Below are 14,847 nucleotides of genomic sequence, written 5' to 3' on the forward strand. Positions count from 1 at the left end.
GCCTATCACACGGCCGGCAGTGGCGCGCCTGTTTGTTCACCTAAAGTTCTCTGTGAAACTTAACGGGCCCTTGCCAGTTTTGCAGGTGTACTGTGGGACCTCGGAGCTTGCCTTAGTCCTTGAACTTGAATCTTTCCTCTAGAGTGCTGGCTAGCCCCCTCCTCAGGAACTCCAGGTGGGCCTCTGCACAACCCCTCTACACAACCCCGCCCCCAACGCACCCCGGGGAAATCCCTCCCGGATTTGACAATACCAGCTCTGGGGTCCACTCAGACCTCTTGGCTCGCTTTTCCTCCTGCACGAGTTCTAGGTGCAGCCCCTCCTGGACCTCTGCTCTCGGCCACTTCCCTTTCAAGACCTCATGCTCAGGCCTACGTTTGTCCTTGGGAGGGAGCAGTGTGGTGAGACAGGAGAGAGTGGTCATCTTAGAGGTGCACATTCTAGGCTTGAAGCCCAGCGTCACAACAACTTGTCTGACCTGGATCAGCTCTGTTGTCCCCGTGCTTCAACTTCCACCACCTGAAAGTAGGTTTTTATTGTTGGTCTCTGTAGGAGGCGGGGGCGGGGCCATCGCTGTAAAGGCCTGACAAAGCCTGCCAGTCACTTCCTGGGGTGGGGTGGGGGGGCTTGTCGCATCTTCTCGGGGCTCTACACCGTGCCCAGTCCCATCCCAGCCTCACCGCAGCCGGGGGCACCCGCACGCCCCGCATCTCTTCAGCCAGGAAATCGATTAAAAAAATACTTTGGAAAATCCCAGCTGTACATTGCCTATTCATAGTCCGCTGTTTAGGGGTAAAACATTCTGGTCGCAAGGTTTCCATCCCTGTAACTGTGGCCACTTGATACCCGAACATCTGAATCCGAGTGCGGCAAGCCCAAGCCCACGCGGTTCGCGTTCTCTGTTCCCTCCGGTTCACGGTCGTAGAGCCTCAGCTTCACTAAATGGACATTTCAGGACTCCTGCAACTCACTGCTGTTGGCCTCAAGCGCTCCAACTCGGCCTGACGCTCGCGGAGGCGGCTCCAGCCCACCTGCCTTCCCTGACAGCCCCGAGACAGCAAACGCTAGGACCTGTCGTGCACCTGCGCCCTCGGGTAAAGCACGCTGGCTGCGCCCCGAGGCCTCACCTGACGTCTCCTCTCAGCTTCTTGTTCTCCCTGTAGTGAAGCAGCCACTTCCACCTTCCGTTTCCATTCAGCTGCTCCAGGGTCCTGACCACATCCTTCAGCTGAGCTACAGAGAGAAGAGGTCTAGTCAGAGGCCGGGAACTGTGACTTGCGGGGAGGCAGACACGGGGCCAGCGCACACCGTCCCCTGCCCGTTGCACGCCCAGGCCGTGGCGGGAGTGCCGACCCCAGACATCCCCCGCGTGCACGCGGCAAGCAGGACGTCCAGCTGTCTAGCTTGCAAATACTCTCAACTCAGTCTCCACGCGGAATTCATGCTTGTGGGGGTCCACTCCCCTCTTCTGAGCCATGAGTGGCGTCTACGGTGAGCTCTAATGTGACATCAGTGGGGGCAGGTTTTGATCACCCCTAAAATTAGCACCTGCCCAGCGCTGCTCTAACTGCCCTCTCCGTCTAATCACTGCGCAGAGGGAAGGGAATTAAGAGTGTTCAGCACATAATTCAGAAGACTTTTAGGGGCCATATTTCTGATTTCTAGAACATCACCAAGACGGCAGGGCTGACAGCGAGAGACACGGAGGAGAGAGGGCTGCTGGGCAAGTGTAGGAGACAAGGAACGGAGAAGCGGGGTGGGTGCTGGAGATGAGCCGGTGACACCCGGGAGATCGCTCAGCAGAGCACGTGGCCAAAATGAAGGCCCCGAGAGGTGGTGGTGGGTAGTGCTCTGGGTCCGTTTCTTTTCGATGAAGTAGTATTCGGGCCGCTGGGTGAAGAGAAACAGCTTTGACTAGATTTCAAAGACAGAACCAAGGAAGGAAAATAGAAGACTGACCTAATGTTACGGTTTCCAGGATCTTGTCATCCGAGACCACGAAGCCTCCCGTCTGAAAGAGCTCTTGGTAGGTGTACTCGAGCACGTCCTCGGGGCCGTCCACGCCAGCGAAGAGGACGCTGGGGAAGTGCTTCAGCTTCAGCAGAAAGGGAATCTAGCGAGCACAAAAGGGTCCCCGGGGAAGAGAGGTTGGCGGGGTTGCTTTTATCCGGTTTCGAGATTCAGGGAAGCTGAAAATACGCTCAACCTGGATGACTGGGAATTCCGCGACCCCTCTTGGAAGCCCACGAGCTTCTCCCGCGGAACACGCTCGTTCCCCACGCACGCCCCTCAGACCTCGTCCGTTACAACGCGGTCTCAGACCCCACGGGCTGGAGAGCGTGAGCGAGGGAAGAGCACTGCTCAAGTGTGGGGACCCGTGATGTGGCGAAGCAGGCGACAGGCTCACTCGGCCGTTTGTGTCCGGCTCCGTTCCCGCCCTGACCGCAGCCCTGCAGCCCAGCCGGTGCTGCGGGGCCGGGCAACTCCTTTTCCTCAACGTAGAAATCTTCACGAAGACTCCGGAAAACCTGCACAAGTCCTTTCAGAGCCCAACTACTCTTGGGCCTAAGAAATGCAGGTTTACTCTCGGCCGAGGCAATGTCCCCATACCCTCTCCCCCCCAGCTACGATGACGTCCCCACTCCGAGCCCCAAGTGCCCCACCCACGCCTCGCTAAGGACGCTACCCTGCGGGACACCCCCGCGGGACACCCCGGAAACGCCCGGAGCACCTTTCTTATAAGAAACAGGGGCGGACGTACTTGATGGAGGTGCGAGGCGATGTCTTCATTTCTGATGACGACCAGGAGCGTGTCATTCTCTCTGTGAAAGGCTTGACAGAAATGCTGAGGTTCGATTTCCGTATGGCCTCCTTTCCTCAGGACGCTCTGGAAGGTTTACAAACAGCCGTTACTACAGAAAGGGCGTCTGCTCACGATTACTCTCCCAGTCCACGAAACGCATCGAAAAGCACGTCTAGTCACTGACTGTCCTAACCAGGCCCCGTCAGTGGCCGTTAGTCCTCCTCCTAAATGAGCGTCCACATCTCCACCGGAGCCCGCGGCGTGGCTCACCACTGGCCTTCGAGGTTCACGTCGAAGGCAAGCACGCTGTCATCGATCCTTTATGTCTGTCGAGCGGCCGACGGCGGACCGATGCAGAGACACAGGCTCCCACCCGATCTGAGGCAGTTACCCTGGGGAGGCAGGCAGTCCCTCCAAAAATGCCACCTCTAGTCAAAACGTTTCTAGAACTCCCGGAAATGCCCCCTCTGCACACGTGGAGCGTCATGGAGAGCCGCGGAGCGAGCCCCCGGCCGGCCCTGCGGTGCCCGCGCTCACGGGCCCGCCTGCCACAGGCCTGACGGGCAGCCTACGTGCGTGTACCGGGAAGGAACTCCACTCTGCCCCCTCCGCCATGCTGGCACCGCTGCTGTCTGAAGGATTCTGGACGTTTCCGCCGCACACCTCCACGTTCCTCCTGGCACCAGGACACTGTGGTCTGACCAGCACTTGTTATTTCCTTTGTAAAAGGACGGTGTCCACCTCCCCTGGATCTCAAAACAACTCAAATCTGGTTATTTCCATTCTTCGCTCAAAACGCATGGCAACGTATCTTCAAAGAAACTCCTCCAGGTAAGATCTCTTTTAACAAAGAGCCCACTAAAATAGTTAAATATAAATTTTTAGCTCTGACTTAATTTACTATGAACAAACTACTTCGGAGACGTTCAACACCTTCGCCACGGGCCGTGGAGCGGGCTGTTTTCTCACGCACCCTGAATCGCGGTCACGATGGACCACCCAGTGCTTCCTCCACTTACGGAGAAACGGGGCCTGACGCCCCGTCTCTCCCGCACGCCTCAGCACCCTCCAGCACAGGAGACTTATCCGGGGTAGCTTTCTGAGTTCTTAAAAACATTTTGCTCAAGATTATCTTTATTCTGAAGCTGATTTTACACTGTGTCCACCTTCTCACTTGAAGATTAGTTTTACCTTTGCACAAAACGTGTCATTTTCTGTCGTAAACAGCAGCCACGTGATAAAGAGGATCACGAAACACGTGCGCTCCTGAACGCCGTGTGGCTGCTTCGCTCTCTCCCCCGCACACAAACCAGGATCCCCTGCGCTCTGTCAGGGGTGTGAATGGCACTGTTGCTTTTGAGCAGATGGAAGCAAAATATAAAGCGGGTTTTTTGCTCACTGTGGCTGTGATACTACTGAGTTGACCCTGGATTGACTCCAGCACCGGTCAAGGTACAGTGTATGTCATCAGCCAAACAAAATGAACTTTAATTCAAGGTTAAAAAAAAAAATTTCATTTTTAGGTTACTTTTGGAGGCCAAGCACCTAAAAAAACTGCTTCATTTTTTCAACTCCACTGCTCACCAAGGCGGCATGGAAACTAGAACAAAGATGACGGCGGAGGGGCTGGGGGGACAGACCTGGCAACAGCTTATTTGAAAACCTTGGAAACCAAAGGATCCTTGATGGGGAATAAAAATCCATTACTTTAAATAATCTAAAATCATATTTAAAGGGTACAAAATAGGAGCCATTAGGCATCTTAGAGAGAACATGTGTTTGACTCTAGTCTCACACGCCGGCCTGCTACCCATCACGTTTCCAGTCCATTCCCCACACTGTAGCCAAAGAGCTCCTCTCAACACAAACATGACGTTATTTATCTTTTACAAGCATTGTTCAGGGCCCCCCACTGACCTCAGGCTGGGCGAACGGCCTCTCGCTCCGGACAGCGGTGTGACAGCGCGGCCCTCTGCACTGCCGGCCGCGTGCCACCAGCTGCCCGCCCACCCTGAGGCCGGCAGGGCGACCAGGGAGCCGCCACCAGCTCGGCTTCCGCAGAGCCCCGCACTCGCAGAACTGGCCTCCCCTACCACGCTGTGCCGCGGTGACGGTCACAAACTTCTTCTGATGTTTAATGTTAGTAATTCAACATTCGTGGGCTTGCCAAGTGACACTTACATGACAGATACTCTGGACTTCTTGGACGTGTTGACATAAACCACCTCTGAAACAAATCTAGGCGAACGTTCAGAAGCAACACACTTACTAGTCTAGCTGTCCACACTTCATACAAGAGGCCAGCATCACTTCCTTACGAAAAAGGCCCTGACCCTTCGACGAGGCCCGCTGCCCTCACAACATCCAAGCACCCGCGCCATTACAAGGCCTGTGGATTTTACATTGAGGGTGTTTTGCTTGTCCCATTAGCTGTGAAGGTTATAACAGAATGGCAGGAATCCCCCGCCCCTTACACGCTGGGACTCCAGAATGGGTATCAAGGACTGCCGTCCTTTGAACCAGCTCCTGCTGCGAGTGTAGAGGGTTGAGGGAGGCAGTGTGTTTGGGCACCAGCTTTGGGTGGGCGCCCCAAGCCATGAAGAGGGGCTGGATGTCCAGGGGTGAGCTGCAGGCCAGGGGTGGGACTATCCGCGGTTTGGCGGCTTTTGACACCGGGGGGAGAGAACTGCTCTTCTGGCAAAGGTGGCCAGGACAAGCCTCCTGGTGCTGGACTGGCCCTGGGATGCGTGTGCAGCCGTTTCAGTTTTGTAAACACATCCATAGATTTCCTGGCTCTGCTGGGACAGCCGAAAGGCAGTGACACCCAGTGGCATGGAGTTAACCCAGTGCCCAGACACCAACTCCAAATGCCCTTCCTCCCTTAAAAGAATCAGCACTCCTTAGAGAAATGGCAGACTTCAAGGCTGGAGCAAGGAATACAGGAGATAAATCTGGAACATGGAGTTATACCACAAAGGAAGAAAGGATAAGGGTCCAAACAATCATGGGGACTTGTCAGAAGGACATGGAAGCCCCTATGAAGGACTCCTGGGTCTGGGACAATCTGAGCATTACCATAAATAATGAAGGACCAAAACAAATATTGTTAAAATGTCCATACGACCCAAAGCAATCTACTTATTTCATTCAATCCCTATCAAAATACCACAGCGTTTTTCACAGACCTAGAACATCTTTGTTCTATGGAACCACAAAAGACCCTGAACAGCCAAAGCAATCTTGGAAAAGAAAAACAAAACTGGAGGCATCACAATTACAGACTTCAAGTCAATTACAAAACAGCAGCGATTCGAACAAGGGAGTACAGACACATAGATCAGTGGACGAGAACGGAAAACCCAGAAGTAAACCCACAACTATATAATCAATTCATCTTCCACAAAGCAGGAAAGAGTATCTAATGGGAAAACGACTCTTCAACAAATGGTGTTGGGGAAACTGGACAGCCACATGCAGAAGAATGACACTGGACCACCTTCTCACATACGCAAAACCAAATTCAAAATGGATTAAAGACCTAAATGTAAACATGAAACCATAAAAATCCTAGAAGAGAGCACAGGCAGTAACCTCTTTCACATCGGCCACAACTTCTTACTAGACACATCCTGAGGCAAGGAAAACAAAAGCAAAAATAAACTATTGTGACTACAGCAAAATAAAAAGCTTCTGCACAATGAAGGAAACAATCAACAAAACTAAAAGGTAACCTACAGAATGGGAGAAGATATTTGCAGATGGCATCTCTAATAAAGGGTTAGTATTCAAAATATATAAAGAACTTATCAAACTCAACACCCCAAAAACCAAATAATCCAATTACAGAATGGGCAGAAGGTATGAACAGCCATTTCTCCAAAGACATCCAGGTGGCCAAGAGACACATGAAAAGACGCTCCACATCACTCATCATCAGGAAAATGCAAGTCAAAACCACGAGACACCACCTCACACCTGTCAGAAAAGCTAAACTCAACATAAGAGGGGCGCCTGGCTGGCTCAGCTGGAGGATTGTGCAACTCTTGATCATGGGGTCGTGACAGCACCAGGAGGCTTGTCCTGGCCACCTTTGCCAGAAGAGCAGTTCTCTACCCCGGTGTCATGCACCCACACTGGGTGCTGAGATTATTCAAATAAATAATAATAATAATAATAATAATAATAATAATAATAATAATAAAACTTTAAAAATCCCCCATAAGAAACAAGTGCTGGCGAGGATGTGGAGAAAAAGGGACCCTATGCACTGGTGGGGGGAATGCAAACGGGTGCAGCCACATTGCAAAACAGTACGGAGGTTCCTTAGAAAGTTAAAAATAGAACTACCCTACGATCCAGCAATCTCACCAGTGGGTATTTACCCAAAGAATATGAAAACACTAATTCAGAGGGGTACATGCACCCGTGTTTACTGCAGCATTACCTACAATAACCAAATCATGGAAGCAGCCCAAGCGTCCACTGACTGATGAATGGATAAAGATGATGTATGTGTGTGTGTGTGTACACACACACACACACACACACACACGGGAATATTACTCAGCCATAAAAAAGAATGAAATCTTGCCATTTTCAAAGATGTGGATGGAGCCAAGAGGGTATAATGCTGAGTGAAATAAGTCAGAGAAGGACAAATACCCCAGAATCTCACTCCTATGTGGAGTTTAAGAAACAAAACAAACAAGGGAAAAAAAAAGAGAGAAACAAACCAGGAAAGAGACTCTGACCTACAGAGAACTGTTGCTGCTCCCTGGGGGGCGGGGCGGGAGGTGGGGGTTAAGGAGCACACGTAGGATGAACAAAAAGTGACGAGGGCCTGGATGGTAACCGAATAAAATACAATGGAATGCGGGTCCACGGGACAGAAATAAGCAAATGGGGGAGAAGGGAAAGCTCGACCCTGCAGCAGAACGCCCACTGATACACGCACAAGGAAGGATGGACTTTGAAACCCCCCCATTATATTAGTAGCTGCTTCAGGCCAGAATAGTCAATGGATATTAAGTCACAGGGGTGCAAGTCTGAGGAGGAACAGGATACTGATATATATCCTATCCTACCTCCCCATTCATTCATAATTACGGCACATTCATTAGCTTTACACTGGAGGTGGAGGAACCCGGCAGAAACCATCTCACGTGAAAAGAACTAATACACGGGAATGGGACAAATCGACGCGGTGTGCCGTCTCCTACGAGGCACTAAGAGGACAACATCGTATGGGCATTTTCACTCAAAACGCATAAATCATGAGGAAACAGGAGATGAACACACATGGAAGGAAACTATCACTTAACTGGCCTACACTCTTCACTACTGTCGAGGTCACAAAAGGTAACAAATGACAGAGGGCCTACTCCAGACTGACGGAAATGGACAGACAGGACAAGTAGAGGTGACTCGTGACGCGGGACCCATAGCAGGATCTGTGATCTCGGCAGAGGAACACTTAGCATGCACATAAAGACACAGCTGTCAGACTCGAAGGCCACTTCCTGTCCTGATTTCTCTCTGAAGCCGAGAACGCTAACTGTACGACCTCTAAATTAGACTTAGATGGCAGCCAGACTCATGCGCACTCCGAGATGAAGCCGGCACCGTACCTTTGTTCTCACAAAGAAGGACTGGTCTTCGGTCTCCAGGAGGTAGAACAGGAAGGGGCTCTTGCAGGCCTCCTTGACCACGCTCTTCAGTTTGACGTGCAAACTGGCGCACAGGTCTGTGATCATGTCTTCATAGGAGGCTGCCCGCGGGAAAGAGGAAAGCAGCTCTCGAGAGGCGGCTTCTCCAGAAGCCACGTTTGACCCTTTCTCTGGGAAACCGACTGGGCAGCTATTCATCATCACCTTGTTGAATTCAGCATATTCGTTGAGAATAAGTGAAATATCGTTCCGGGGTTCTTTTAAAGTAGTGTTATATTTCAGTTTGTTGAGGTGGAATGAAACAGTCTGATTTCTTTCAGAATTTGCAAGACGATTTCTACTGGGACCACTCTCCTTCCAAAAGGAAGAACCGTCCACACTGGCGAGCGTGCGGCCTGTCTCGCGCGGACTCTGCTGCCTGGTGCCGGAGTGCACCACTGTTACCACAAGGGGACTTCTGCTCCGGGAGGCAAGGGGCAGGGCCAGCGGCTCAGGTACTTTCGTCAGGGGGAAAGCTCCAGCACCACTTTGGAGAGGGGACTCCTTCGCAAAGACACTGGTGGAGGAGGCAGAACGGCGAGAATCTCCCTTCTTTACAATTTGTTTTAGCTTATGTGCAAACCGCAGATACTCCAGGTCTAAAGTGTTCCGGGTGAGGTCATCTGCCACCTGCCAGGTACTCGTCCAGGAGCTGAGCAAGCCACACTGTGCGGTGAAACTGGGGTGTCTCTTCAGGCTGTGCAGAGCTCTCGTGGTGTCTGTGAGCTCTTTGGTGACGGTGAAATTAGCGTAAGTCCTGGGGATGCCACGGAGGTCTCGGATCTGGATATAAGATGGCACACACCTGTCTTCTTTCTTGAATCCAACGAGCCAGTGTCTGGGAGCAGTGCCCATCTCCAGCCCTGGGGTGTGGGTAGAGTAGCCCCACTCTTCATGATCACTGTTATTTAGGCTCAGGAAAGAGTCATAATCATCTTTTGAAGCATCTTCTTCTTTCTTGGTTTGACTACACCTCAAAGTGCAGGAACCCTCTACCTCTGACTTGTTATCTCTACAGTCCCCACAAGAGTCTTGATCAGACTCTCCAGAAAGCGGCTCATAATGGATGTCAGAATTCCCACTGACATCCACGTCTCCACCCACGGTCCCTGAGTTCTCCTCAGCTCTGAGCCCCTCACCAGAGCCCTTATCTGCCATCTGCTCTTCAGAGACTCCACAAACAAGAGGGGCACAAGACTGGGGAACAATGGCAGCACAAGGCTCTCTACTGGTATTTCCACCGGTGACGGCTGTTTGATGGTATGAATCTGCAGGTACACACGTGGGGAAAAGCCCAGCATTCAGATCTTTTGTTTCCCACACCGCCCTATCTTGCAGCACATGAACTGTTTCTTGTTTGCCTTTTGGAGATGTGGTGTTTGACTGGGAGTCAACATCTCCTGGATCTGTGGCTTCTTCACGGAACTTGGCCTCAGCGTCACTATTCGTAAGCAAACTGGCCATTCTCACTACTGGGGTTTCCTGTGTCTGGAACCCAGTCTCTGGGTCCGTGGGTCTGGGACAGTGGGGTAAGGCAGCACCATCTGAGGGAAAAGCAAGTTTGGGGACATCTGAGTGCCCGTGTGTCTGTGTATCAGCTCCGCCAACGGAGCCAGAACTCAAGGACTGAGCTTGCACGTAAACGCCTCCATCTGTCTCCACATCGCTGCTAAAGAGATTTTTCTTAATACTTTTAGGGCTGGCCTGTTTTAGTGACACGTTCACCATACCACTTGGAGCAGCTGTAGAAACAAATGGGTCCGCCAAAGACTTATTTTCAATCATCTTTCTAGGACTAGATGGAGGCTCACCAGTCTCCAAGCCAAGAGGACTTAAATTCCTGTTCTGTACGCTAACTGGCTGCAGTGGATTTCCTGATGTCACTAATTTTTCTAGAGCAAGCGTGACATCCTCTCCATATTTGGCAGCCGAGGCAGGCTGGCTCAGCTCCGCTGTATCACAGCATGGCATCTTTTCTGAGAAAGAGAAACCCTCACCATGCTCCCCTGGGACAATTTCCTCAGTTACTTTCCCAGAAAGGGTCAAACGGCTATCTTTCCTTCCTGGATGCTTACTTCCTCCTAGAGGCATTTCAGCAGAAAGCGGCATCTGTTGTACTCCAGTTAAGTTATCTTGTCCCACTGGATGGGCAGGACCAACAAAAGAACTGTCTTTCTCCGTTAAGGCCAAATCTACCGACTCGACCCGGGAGAATGTGTCATTGCTCTCACCCCGCGTATCGGCCAGTTGTAAACTACACAGAGACATAGCCTGAGATGGCTGTGCTGCTTCGGCTGGGTCTTGGGGGTCAGGACTGGAAGCTGGTGACACTTCTTCAATGAAAGAAGCAAAGGGAAAGTCCGAGGTCACATTCACTTCCTCTGCAATCTCAAGGGCGCAAGTTTCTTTAGAAAGTATTAAGGTAACTGTTTGTAAATTATCCCCTTTTCTCTCCTTACTTTCTAACGCTTTCTCAGGCACTGCAGGGAACACACATGTATAACTAGCAGAATCCGCTTCTGGGTTTTCTAGGAGAGTCACCTCTTCTGGCCCGATGATCTCTTCAGTCGTGTCCTGAAGTTCCAAATTTGACACTGGGGCCTCCTGCCGCGGCTCTAGTCCCCCCGCCAGCATCTCTTCTCTGGGGCTGGTGGGTGGCGATATCGTGAGAGTGAGGTCAATGTCAGAATCTTCCTCTGAGAACTCCAAGCTGGCCTCCTCTCTACTCACAGAGAGGCTGGTTTGTTTGGTAAAAGCTGAATTAAAGGATTCAAAATTCCTGTTTTCGCTCTTTAGACCACTCGTGTCATTCCCCGGTTCTGAGGAGCTATCTGCCGTATCACCCACTGACAGAATGCAGTTACATGAGGAACTTTCCCCCAAAGTGGCAGAGGCAGATGCCGAGACCACTTCTTCAACCTGGGACGGTTCTATGATCTCTTCCGAAGATACGCCAAAGAGACTCTGAGTCTGCAGGACAAATTCTTGAGAGCGTTTCATTTCTTCTCTGGGTAATGAATAATTAGAACTTCTAACTCGTGACAACGCCTCTGCCACCACTGAGTTATCAGATGGCGATGATGAGCCTGGAGCAGGGATCTCTTTCTGTAGCGAACACATTTCTTTTCCAAGTGTCTCTCTACTTACTGAGGAGGCACAAAGGTACTTGGTGCCTTTTTGTTTGGACATTGCTGGAGAGGGAACGTCCCTAAGGCCTTGTGTCTGTGCCTTTTCAAACGCAGACACAGGATGTCTAAGACTCGTAGCAGGTGACTCTTGTTTCATCAACTCTGTATTAAAGGTTGTAGGCTCGTCGCTTCTATTTACGACTTCTGTCTGTATCGGTACGTAGGTATTTTTTTCGAGAGTGAATGTAACTGGTTCCAGATTAATCATCACGTACTCTGTATCATCCTTCCTCTGCAAGGCAGGCTGACACTCGTCGCTCACGGGGCTGTTCTGCTGGCTGAGGCCCTGTAATGCACTGGTTTTTGTTTGCACTGCTGCATGAAAAATATCAACTTTGCTTTCAAGGGTGCTGTACGCCGGCTTCTGACAGATCACCGACTGATTGCTGAGCCCATCATAAGTCTTGCTGAACGGGGTCTGTGTGACGGTATCACTGTACGACGCTCTTGTGCTATCAAGTGGCTCAAAGGTTTTATCTTCCTCAGGAATAGAAGGTCCATTAGTTTGGGTACTTCCAATACTAGAGAGCATAAGATTAGAAGTCTCTAGTTTATCTGATGGGTCTTGTTTGGCTTTTTCCCCAATTATCTGAAATGACAAAAGGAAAAAAATCAAGAGTCAAATAGACTCTTTTTTCACATTTACATATGGTGAAAAACAGAGTGGACGAGAATCGGTTTTTCATTTTGAATCTTTTAACTTTCAAAAATATCACAGGGTAGATATCAAGCAAATCCCTCTCTTTTTAGATAGACTTACAACAGCCCAAAACAGGAATTTTTCTTTAAATATACACAAATGAGAGCTTCAAAACTTTAACTGCACAGACTTTTTTTTTTTAAATTGACTTCTGGGAAGAAAAGTGGCTGGACCCATGACAATGCAGAGACCTGAAAAACGCAGCCTGTTTGCTACCTAGCATCACCTAATGCAGAAACGCAGTACTCGAGAAAAAAGGACTCGGTTTTAAGTATTTTTTAGTAAGATTAAAAGACAGTTTTTAAAGCAAAGAATAACTTATTTTAAACACAGCTTTCAACGAGACTGCAGATACACTGTTGTCTAGAACTTTCCCATGAGGAAAGAGTAAATTATGATCTCTTGTAGTGGTTTTTCCAAGGTGTCAATCTCCATGCTGGAAATAAAGATCCCTTACCCCCTAGCTACCTTCTTTGCTTGTAACTGGAGGCCATCTCTCATTACAGAACAACAGAAAACACATGTGGTTTGCATTAACAAACCGAACCAGAAGGACTGCTTTGAAGCAGGAAGGACTTAGGCTGAACACTAGCGGAATACCTCTGGACATTCTGATGACCTCACAAACGGGCTGTCTTAAGGCTAAAGCATGGTCTTGTCCAGAACACAGTACAACAGACCGGTCATCATGGACTGTACACCCGTAATATTTGGAACATTACGTTCACAGATTTCCTGACACGCCTTGAGGCGATCATGCTGAAAGTCAGGACCTGGGTCTCAAATCTGTTAAAAAGACTAATGTCTTAAACAAAGAAAGACACTGACCCATGTAAATGGCAGGGTAGAGACGAGACTCAAGAGTTTTAAGAGGACATGACTGGCCAGACACAAAGCATAGAAAAGTCTTGATGGTAAGAGTCATTCTGAAAACTTTCCTGTGACCCTTCAATCATGCTGTGGCTGCTAATCTCACCAGGCCTGTGGACTTAGTGAAATGCAAATTGTCATCAACTTCCTATGTTTATATTGACAGATATTTTTTTACTATTGCTGAAATGTAATGTGTTTAATATAAAGCCTGATACTTAAAAAGAACTATTTATTTATTTCTTACTTAGTTCTCTTCATTCACACACAAAATTAAACACACGACTAAGAGCAACATGCCAATGGTTTCTAATGCCTATGGTGCTGGAGTTCTCGTCCCATCTAGTGTGCCCACGTGGGGAAGGCGGAAGGAGGACAGTGCACGTGCACACACTTTTAAAGTTCGGGCACAGTAGCCAAGGAGATGATGGAAAAAAACCTTAAGTATATGCTATAGAAATTAGTTTTAATACTCTTTCTACTTCTTAATACTCTTTCACATTTGCAAAAACACCATTCCTAGAATTAGTAATGATGATAGCTGATTACAGATTAAAACAACAAAAAATAATTGATCAGGTAGTAAGAAAGTCTTCTAAACTACATTTTCTTGTTCTAAGGTAGAGATTCTTTTTTTTTTAATTAAGGTAGATTTATTAATTTATTTATTTTCTTATTTCAGAGAGAGAGAGAGAGCACGAGCAGGGGAAGGGGCAGAGGGAGAGAGAGAAGCAGACTTAGTTTCCTCATCTGTAAGATGGGGGCAGTGGTCCTTATTCACCGGGTGGTGTGAGACTGAGCAACTGTGAATAAAGAGCGCGGACCACTGTCTGGCCCACAGCACACCAACAGTTTCATTTCGATAAAGATGAGCATCTGGAGACATCAGCTCTCTGAGGCTCGCCCCTGGACCCGCAAATCCCCAAGTAACCCCAGGTATAGAAACACTGTCTACTCAATGTTAAGACAGGCACTGCAGGTGCCCAAACCCATGCAAAAGTATTCTGGAAGAGATCAAGGCTGAAACCTTAAAGAGGCATATATTTTGTCAATCCATTTACTTATAGACTTTTGATTCAACTTTTTTATCTACTCCAGTTAAAATGTGATTATCTGGTCTTGCTGAACATTAGTTGAGAAAATGGAAAGAAACAAAGTGTATTTTCCATATTTACAAATAGTTACCGACAGACCTAGGGAGTCCAGCATTGTACTTACTATTCCAGCATTTGTTTTCACAAATAATTTTTAACATATTCAATTTCAGTTTAAGGTTTATCAAAGACTTCTAATATTTATTCCTGCACTTGCTCCTTAAAAACTATTCTAGGGCATCTGGGTGGCTCAGTCGGTTAAGCGTCTGCCTTTCGCTCAGGTTATGATCTCAGGGCCCTGGGATCGAGCCCTTTGTCAGGCTCCCTTCTCGGTGGACAGTCTGCTTCTCCCTCTCTCTTTGCCCTTCCACCCTGCTCCTGCTCTCTTTCAAATAAATAAAACAAAAAACAAAACAAAAAACCTATTCTAAGTAAAAATAGGTATTATTTACCTCTTTTAAAAGATAAATATGTTCAGAGAGAACAA

The 14,847-nt window shown here is 48.9% G+C and overlaps 1 protein-coding gene across 1 annotated transcript in view; it reads right to left on the bottom strand.

The window, feature by feature from the left end:
• The window catches only part of TASOR2 (transcription activation suppressor family member 2), a 76,210-nt gene that overhangs the window by 3,203 nt on the left and 58,160 nt on the right, over positions 1-14,847 (bottom strand). The window contains exons 17-20 of the mRNA XM_040645462.1: positions 8,431-12,285; positions 2,762-2,887; positions 1,960-2,113; positions 1,128-1,233 (exon numbers count right to left, since the gene is read on the bottom strand). Of these exons, the coding sequence (XP_040501396.1) occupies positions 1,128-1,233; positions 1,960-2,113; positions 2,762-2,887; positions 8,431-12,285 (4,241 nt within the window). The remainder of the gene's footprint in view (positions 1-1,127; positions 1,234-1,959; positions 2,114-2,761; positions 2,888-8,430; positions 12,286-14,847) is intronic.

Source organism: Ursus maritimus, unplaced genomic scaffold, assembly GCF_017311325.1.
Source record: "Ursus maritimus isolate PB19 unplaced genomic scaffold, ASM1731132v1 scaffold_31, whole genome shotgun sequence".
NCBI classification, from domain to species: domain Eukaryota; kingdom Metazoa; phylum Chordata; class Mammalia; order Carnivora; family Ursidae; genus Ursus; species Ursus maritimus.